The 9,832-nt window shown below is 40.0% G+C and overlaps 1 protein-coding gene across 1 annotated transcript; it reads left to right on the forward strand.

Annotated features, from left to right (window-relative positions):
- Nucleotides 1-1,462: 1,462 nt before the first annotated feature.
- On the forward strand, nucleotides 1,463-8,487 carry rgs8 (regulator of G protein signaling 8; the record flags this gene model as incomplete). The annotated part of the gene is made up of 4 exons (XM_079740515.1): nucleotides 1,463-1,563; nucleotides 3,070-3,131; nucleotides 7,755-7,921; nucleotides 8,293-8,487. The coding sequence occupies 4 exons, from the start codon at nucleotides 1,463-1,465 to the stop codon at nucleotides 8,485-8,487; spliced, it is 525 nt and encodes a 174-aa protein (XP_079596641.1).
- Nucleotides 8,488-9,832: the final 1,345 nt, after the last annotated feature.

Here is a 9,832-nt window from a genome sequence, read left to right on the forward strand (position 1 = left end):
AATTGCACAATTCTTAATTATGAAGAAGCCTGCAACAGACTGTGCACTCTCTACAAAATGTTCAGCATGAATTACCAGTGCAACATTCTTAAATTCATCATCATCGTCGTCATTCAAAAAAATAGACCGGAGTTGCTGGGGGGCTTTGAGACTGCTATTTTTAAATAGACAACGCCCCCTCGCTTTGATTCACCTCATTAGAGATCTCAGCCATCAAAACAAATAATAGACTGTAGATGTCTAGAGGTTTTTGCTTTGTGCCAATTCACATATTTGCCTCCTGAAATATTTGCTAACACAAACGTTCACTACACTGACACAAACAACAACAACTTCCAATTAATGGCAGATGGAGGATACACGCTTTAAGTGTCCTGGCATTCATGTTGGATGATGAAGCTCACTGACTCGTATAAATGGGCATTGGTTTGAAACATGAAAATAACATTTCGTCCAATGTTCCTAACTATGGCTCCAAACATGAAAACAATCTGTTTTGTCACGCTGGCCCAGATTGCCTGCTGGGATTAGGTGATGTTTGTCACCATTTGTAGAGAATAGAAAAAATAAAAAAGTGTTTTTGGACAGAGGATGTATCAGCTGTTTGGATTAAGGGGTGTGGAATTTATCAAAGTGAAGGTATTGATCATTGATTGACCTATAAAAAATACCAATAAATTGGTATTGTTCTATTTTTTATCAAGTAATAAGGGTATTTGATAATTTGAGCTTGTCAGTTATTTTAATATGCAACTGCTTAACAGATTATTAATACCTTTTGAAACAATGCAGAAACATAAACCAATGATCCAAAGTTCAAGATCTTGTTCTAAGTGGCAAAAATGGATACACAAAAGAACATACTGTAGCGCCGGTCAGGGAGACTCGGAAGTATGAGACGGGAGACAGGTTTCAACCGCTTAGTACCACTCTCGCGCCTCTTAGACCGCACGACTGCGAGAGTCGGTTCTTTATTTTAACAACGAACATAACAGAAACAATGGACACCTGACCAACCCACGCAACACTCTCAATAATGGTCCCGATCACACAACAATGGAACAACACACAATTAATAAAGACCTCAAACCCGTTAACCCCACTTAACCCCAACAACAGAATAAATTAACAAAACCCCTTTTGTCAACTGACAACCCCAACCCCAACTCCCAGAATCCCCCGCGGCTCCGGAACATGGCGCCCACACCCGTGGTCGCCACAATACATTGAAATTACCAAATTATTGTACAACTAGATGTTCACATGTTAACATGGCACAAATCGGAAGTTGGGGCTTGCATTGATGAACAAATCACAAGTGAATTACAAGTTCATTTTAACGGTGGTTAAAATGGCTTTAGGCATTACTCAACGTTTCCATTGATTCGCATGGTGAGAGTAAACAGTGCCCGTGGGAGGTCAAATATAAACTGTCTATTGATTGAATTGCAGATTCAGGATCATGAAGACCCGACTGGGCTGCCTGTCCCACAAGTCTGACTCATACAGCGACTTCTCCGAGTTCCTGCCACCTGCCGATGTAACAGCTGCCAGGTGTCTGAAGTGAGAGGTTTTTTAATACATCATTTAAAAATAGAAAAAGAGCATCACCATATAATGTGTAAGTTAACCCACTCTAACAGCTCGAATTTGAACACTAGGATTCAAAAAAGAAAGTGTTTGGGCTAAGAGTTCTATTAAGGGGGGCCTTTTATCACCATGGTTACGACCCACAGCAACAATGTGACATTTGTTTTGTGCCGTCGTTGTGTATTAGCGTTATATTGAGCGAAGTTGTATATGAATAAGTGTACGAGAAGCTAGACCGTTTCTCGAAATCAACTGCTGGCCAAACGGAGCTCCACACTTCCACACACACTGTGGTGTTAGACACAAAATGTGTCTGAGAAGTTGAACCTTCTCTTGGACATGGCCATATACATCAACAGCTAGCCTGATAGAGCGTCACACTCTAGCTTTTGAATCCTACGGTTGATCAAGCCATGGACCGATTTATTTTATTCTATTGACATTACGTAACTTTTGAAGAAAAGTAAAAACTTGCAGGGAAAAATGACTTAGTGGAGTTTTAATTATACCGATATCTCCCAGTGTGATGTAGGCAAATAACACCCTGATAGGGCAGTTATAAATCCAAATACTCTCACCTGTACTACAGTGTGGGAATCTAGCCCAAACACTGACGTAAGCCAACTGAATGTCTGAGGTCCGTCATAACTTGACCTGATTTGAATTCAACATACTGGCTTGTTTCTTGTCGTAAGGCCTATAATACATTTCACAATCCATATCAACATGTAAGATGTGTGAGTTAACGCCCCACATTGTGCAAGTAAAGGATATCTGTATTGTATTGTTTATTATTATTTGAGCATAGTAATTTATTATTATAATAATTTATTATTATTTGAGTACATGCTTCAACTAAATATTTCAAGCAGACAGCTGGATCAAGACTACCACGGGATATCCACAGAACAACCAAAACCTATTCCCAAAAATGTTGAGATTAACAAAAATAACCACTTTTTGATGTTTTCTTGGAAACGGTTTTGTTAATTGTCTTATGATCCTACCGGCCCCAGTGATGTAAATAATTGTGTGTTGGGCGCACAGTAAGAACAGAACCATAAGTCATCCCTTGCTTGCCGCATTACAGTAGCTGTAGCGGTGGGGTTACACAGCTTGTTCTCCTGTTTCCCAGCATGCGTTGTGTTCATACTTTGAGGGATGTTTTATTATGTTTTAATGTACTGCAAGAGTGATGCATGATTGTTCCGCGTTTTTTGCGTAGTTGCTCCTGTTTATGTTGTTGAAGTGTTTTGGGAAAATAAGCGCTAAAACCATTATTTAGTTTGGTTTGTTGAGCCAAATGTTAATTTTGATTTGAAGGCGGTTTCTGTCAACAAGTTTTGCTGACCAATAAAGAGACAGTGAACGTTCTACTGCGTCTTAGTTCACACAGCAACACAATACTATCGCTGGTAAATACTAATATATTTAATGCAGCAGATTCCAAACATCTAACAATAAATCTCTATCCAACAGAATTTCAACGGCTGAGGTGGTCCAGTGGTCAGAATCTTTTGACCAACTTCTCTCACACAAATGTAAGTTTTTGTATATGATAATCCCCTCTACCAATGTATGAATCAACTCTGTCGTGTTTGAAACCCTCTTTTGAATGTTAATGAAGTCAAGGGCTCTCATTGAGGAACTTTTTCTAGACTGCCACCCTGGGCTGATTATGCACCCTGTGTAAGCCTTTGACACACTAGTGATCGAAATAAAGCTTCATTGGACGTCTGTCGACCCGGTTACCTGATTTCAGTGTGAAGCATAACACAGCACTTGTAATGACATTGCCCCTGCTCAATGTGTGTGTCAGGGACCCATAGACCATACATTTCTTTCGTGTGCAGTTTTGGCCATTCCATTACATAAGTGAGATTACTAAAAGTGAGGGAAGCCCACTTTGGATCAAGCCCAGAACCAGAACTATAACCCACTTATATTTTTTACTGTGTTACTGAACTCAACCCACATTGGTAAACCAAAAGCAGTTTTTTTGCAATAACAGCTATTTGTAATCTTCCAGTTGTACTATACTATACTACGAGAAATTGTATCGTATAGGATGAAACAATAGGTTCCTATTAATGGGAAGAGCATAAGGCCTATTGAAGAAAACAGTACTGCATGATAAAAATATTTGTAATGACACCCACGCTACGTCTCTCACATTGTTGCTATGGTTTCCTGGCTGATGGTAGATGTGGTTTGAGGAATCAGCAGCCATCACAGATGATGGTTGAAGCTGATTTGGACGTTTTTTATTTCTAGATGGTTATACTAGATAGTTGAGATAGTGGTTTGGAGGTCAGATGATTGTCCTATCTCGGATTTGTGTCAATCCATATCTATCTATCTATCTATCTATCTATCTATCTATCTATCTATCTATAAACCACATTTTTTGAAGCCATAAGCGCTTGTAAAAATCTCTTAGGAGAAAGCTATGGGCGACACCACATACGGGTATAGTGCACTTAATGTAAATGAGCGCTCATGAGTCACTCATCCCACCCAACCTTCCACAAGAAGACCGGTCGCTGTGGTAATAATAGTCCATCCACTTTGTGCCTCTCTTCCTCTCACTTGTGGAAAGCCCTTTGTTCTCTCATTGGATCTTTTCACTTTTTCAAGAGCCCCAGCCAATCAGAACGAGCTAACTAGGAGCTCAAGACCTATGTTTTCTTTAATTTCAACCACCACCAAGACTTAGGGCTTTGTCTGGCACTGGTTTGGGACATAGCCTAAAGTGCATTTTATTTATCCCAGAGCAGGTAGAAATTATAGTTTTTGAAAAAAGCTAAATGATTAACATTGGTGACCAATCAATAGCGATAACAGGACTATTGCAGTCCCTCTTTGTTTTAAGTCATTATCCCAGATGCGCCCCACAACTCAAAACCCCACCCTGCATCAGTCTTGCCCAAATGTTTTGTTAGTAACAACAACTCCTGTGTGACTCGTGTCCTGTGAGAACAGTAAACACGCGCTAAATGACTGAACAGTGTTTTGTTCCGTTGCCGGTTACCAAAGTGTTATCAGCTTTGATCAGCTGTGCCCTAAAGAAGAACAAATAAACGGTATAAACAGTATTGGCCAATGTTCAGGTCGGGTTTCTGACATAACACAACATCCGTTAGAGACACCTCTTTGTTAAGCAAGCCATGTTATCCTCCGGTAGGTTTGGTACAGCTCCAAGAATCCCCCCCCCCCCCGCAGGCAGAAAGGATTATCAGGACATAACGGCGTATCCTGTTTCAATTGACCAGGCATTAGGGAGGTGAACACAATGTGTCTGTACCCTATTAAGGTTTATAGCTTTCTCTTACCTTGCCCTTGCTGTTTATTTGATTTTAATGGGGAAATGCTTGTACTTGATATATCCCAATGTTCTTGGTTTCATAAGATGTGAAAACCAGGAACAGGTTTTTTTTGTGGTGGTTAATAACACCATCATGCAGAGCATAACAGTTGGAAAATGGCAGATGAAAAATATTTTGCAGACGTGAATCACAATTGCTTGAAAATGGGTGAAAGCAATACAAAGGGTGGATAACTGTGACAATTTGTAGAGATGATAGTTTCATATTCATTTTCCTCTGCTGTTGTGATTTGTGACAATATAACTGATAGTTGGCCATACCTTAGAGCATATAAAGTGGATAAATCAGTTCAATCTATCTACTTACCTCATCACTGCCAATATAATGTTGTTGTGGGCAATCTGTGAGATTCATTTAGTATAGGGTCACATTTGAATGTTTTAAAATGATAACCTCTGCCTTCAAATGAATAGCATTTATAAATGCTGACAACCTCATCAACCTCATGTTCAGAAATAACCACAAATTTGACCTTATTTTCAATGCGTCTTATGAATCAGGCTTGAGTTGCATAATGGTCCTAGAAAGATCAATAAAGATAGAGGGACAAACACACTGTTGTGATAGGCACTGTAGGCTCCTTCCTTCCCCTCACACACAAAGTGTCAGTGCATTTTGTGTGTGTGTGTGTGTGTGTGTGTGTGTGTGTGTGTGTGTGTGTGTGTGTGTCTGTGTGTGTGTGCGTCTTCGTGTGTGTGTACTGTGTACTGATATGCAAGCACTAGGGATTGATATTTTTTAAATTCGTAAACATAACATATTTTCTATCCCGGGAACAGAAGCACACATCCTGGGAATCTCCGGAACTGAACTTATTTTACCTCAAAGGGGACATATTAAAGGTGTTTTCCCAACAAGTGAACATAGTATATGAGTTCCAGAAAACATGTTTTTGAAGCTGTTTGCCGGAAATAGCTTTTCCCCTCTTTTCTACCGCTATTCCCCTCTGTTTCAGTCCCTTCAGAATGCGCTTTTTCTGGTGTCTGTAGCTTTAATGCAAATGAACTGCTGCCCATTGACCAATGAGCTGTTAGAGTGAACCCCAGCATGGAGGAGAAGTGAGTGTTGCCTTTTGCGGACTCCTGGAGCTCTATCTAATAATATAATATAATGATAATAATAATAATAAGAAGAAGAAGTAGAAGAATAATCATAATAATAATAATAATAATATTATATTATTACTGCGTCTGACGTCTTTGGTACTTCCACAACAAGTAAAGACCCGTAGTGGGGTTTATCTCGGCCATGGTTGAGACGAATACGGGGAAATTAACTTTGGCCTTGACTTTCTGAAGTCCATGTTGAAACGCGACATGGAGGAGAAGGGGATTGTACTCCCGGAGCTGAGCTGCCTGACTGCCGCAGAGCTCCCCGCGCCAGAGCTGCCGAACTGCAGCCTCGGCTTCGGCGGCAGTCGGGCAGCTCCGACGGGGGCAGTCTGGCAGCTCAGCTCCAAGAGTAAAATGCATTCTCCTCCATGTCTCCTCCTCCAGACTGCCGCCGAAGCTTCGGTGACAGTCCGGCAGCTGTGGCGGGGGGAGCTCGGCGGCAGTCCGGCAGCTCTGCCGGACTGCCTGCCAGGCAGTCACATGGCAAACTGGCAAATTAGACATCTATTTTTGTATGGAATATCCCTGCTTATGAAATGCGCAAACATCTCCGCCCAGCGCTCGTCCGCTGGTCCACAAAATCTTAGTCATGCTCTGATTGGAGGGGGGAGGGGAAGTGGGAGGTAATATTCAAATGTGCCCCCTTCCTACGTAGGAGGGGGCGCCGAAACTGACTCGCTTGTTTGGTAACTGCAGGCGGGGGACTTTCAGAAATGCATATCTCACTCAAAGAAATCATGTACAGACTTATTTCAAAGTTTGTATGCGTGGGGGAGCACCAGAGAACCAAACCAACACCCCAAATCCCAGGAAAAGTGTTGTTTTCATAATATATCCCTTTTAAAACTTCAGCTACGGTCAAATCGCATTCGTCATATTTCAAGCAACAGTAAATGCAACATGGAGAAATATGCATCGGTTGCCAACCTGACCGCTTAAGTGTATCATTTAGTGATCCTAATAATCACTAATGCAAAATAACACCATTTATGTTCATATACATTAGAATGATCATAGAATTTACTTTTCATGCAGCTTCAACTTTGCTTTGGCCGTAATAAATATCAAATGTCAAGTTCATCGCCTGTGATCAGTTTGCTTAGAACAGCCTTATGGCAGTGATATTTGACAATTATTTGTTGTTTAAGCAAAGATAATTCGTAAGACAACTCCTTTGGTGTTTTTTTAATAATTGTATCAAGCTGAGATGGATTTCATATGCCCTAACCCTAGCTAAAGCTGCTGAACATTTTTTTATTTTTACCTAAGCATTTCAAACTGCCAAAACAGTGGGTTAAATATTGAACAATCCCCTATATTTTAGGGCTATTCTAATATGTTCTAAATGGGTTATTCTTGTTCATTATTTCGATTTATTCTATTTCGCTGGAAACGGAAGATGGTTTGGATTGGTATTATTACCCTGGATTCAAATTGAGCATGACCGGATTGGACAAGCAAGAGGAGGAAAATAGAGTAGAATGAAAATAGATATGTATAAAAAGAAAATGACATGTCAAAGGTATCAATGGACCCCATATCTGTTAGGTCAAGCAACGCTTAAACCAAACAACACACAGTCCACCCGGCCAAAAATCAATCACCATATAATGGTTATCGTTGCTATAACTGTTTTAACCGTCTGATTTGATTTTGTCCACCCCAGACGGCCTCTCGGCCTTCCGGGCCTTTCTGAAGACGGAGTTCAGCGATGAGAACATTGAATTCTGGATGGCGTGCGAGGACTACAAGAAAAACAAGAGTTCAACCAAGTTGGTGTCCAAAGCGAACAAGATCTATATGGAATTCATTGATGTCCAGGCCCCCAGAGAGGTATGTCTACATACAAAACATTTGATCTTGAACCAATGATTATATTGATCAAATCATTTTTTACTTCTCATTCAAAATAATAAAACCAATACAACCGAACTCTAAAGTATTCTGCGGGTCCTTCCTTCTGACTCTCAGTTGAGGTTGTTGTAAATAGGCAGGGTTATCAGGATCTATTTTTCATTTTATTATGCATGAATTATATTTGTCATTTTTGTTAATAGCGCATCGTGTTTCATATTTTGCATAAATGTCATTTCGGAATAAAATTGGATTTTAATTGATTGGAATTACATGATTAGCATGCTAAAAGCAGGTTCAGCAACCTGAACTTAATTTTCAAGGTATAAGCTAATGATAGTTCACCATAGGTGAACATTGACTACGGCACCAGGGAGAGGACTAGACAGAGCCTAGAAGACCCGTCCCCCAGCAGTCTGAACGAGGTCCAGGCCAAGGTCTACGGCCTCATGGAGAAAGACTCATACCCACGCTTCCTCAGGTCTTCAATGTACCAGGACATTGTGAACAGGACTCACGCGCACCACCAACGGAGATCGGTCTGACCAAGGCCCACACACACCAGCATGGACAAACCAAAAGGAATACCAGTGGACCAAGTACAGCACCTCTAAATATATATGTGTGTTTATGTGTCTATGTTTTTTTTTCACCTTAAAGACTTCATCTGCATTTTTCTGAACTTACTGTGAATTTTGGATAGAACGGGTTAAAGAGAGTGAGAGGAAATTGATTGATTAAAATGTGTTGGTTGGCTGCACTAATAGGAACGTAACACTAGAGATACAATATTGTTATTCACATTCACACAAAAGAGAGTCAAAGGAAAATATCCACATTCTTGAAAGAACAATAGTATTTCAGGTAACTGAGATAATAAAATGGCTTATCTTATTTGTCTTATGCTCATAGATAGTTATGATCAGTGTTGAACGTAATGAACGCGCTAAAAGAGCGGCGTTCATTGAACACGCTCATATATTTGGTGAACGGTGAACTGAACATACCTGTTTGCGGCTAGTGAGCATTGTTCACTCTTGCGAATGATGCTAACTTGCCATGATTGGCCCTATATACCAGGCTAGGTAAAAAAAAATGCATTGGAAGTTGCAAGTGAACTGAATCATGCGTTTATGATTTCACTTTATATTGGAAAGAATGTGTCTAAAAAGTGGATATGACTTTTAGGTGTTTATGATGTAGAAGGAGAAATCAATCCTTCTCCAGGAAAACAGCATGAGCCTCAGCATGTCTTCCCCCATTATATTTCATCATATAAATGCATGTTTTGTGCTGTGTGAACTCCTACCAGTGTGAAACCTTCTCAGAACCACATTTATCTCCTGCCGGCAGATCTTACCGATTTCTGAGAATTAAATTGATGTGAAATGTTTATCGAGAGTGAGTCGTGAAAAGATGTCACTGCCCCAAGATGTTTAATCAATGTGTTATTGTGTAACATGTCTTTTCATAAAAATGTGACTGATATTTTGTTAACTGCATGTATGGATTTACAACACCTTTTGTGAGCCAGAAAAAAACATCAGCTAGACATAATATTTATAATAATAAAATTTTCCTTTGATTTTTGTGATCAAGAAATATTTTATCTTTTTACTATGTTTACTTTTACCTGTCATAGTCATGACATGCATATTATAACATGGATGGACAGACAAAAATACAAACAGCCAGACAGTCAGACGAGAAAGAGAGATAGAGTTAAAACAGTTCAATAACAATAAAAAAGATTGGCTTGTTTGTTAAGACCCCACAACGTGCTTTCCAACCACAACCACGCGGGTGGCCTGTGCCACAATTTCCCAATATTGACTGTTCGAAGAAACCGCAATATGTCATGCATTGATATAACTTCTTTTGTGTAAACTA

The sequence above is a fragment of the Pollachius pollachius genome (genome assembly GCF_949987615.1).
Source record: "Pollachius pollachius genome assembly, chromosome: 7".
Lineage (NCBI taxonomy): Eukaryota > Metazoa > Chordata > Actinopteri > Gadiformes > Gadidae > Pollachius > Pollachius pollachius.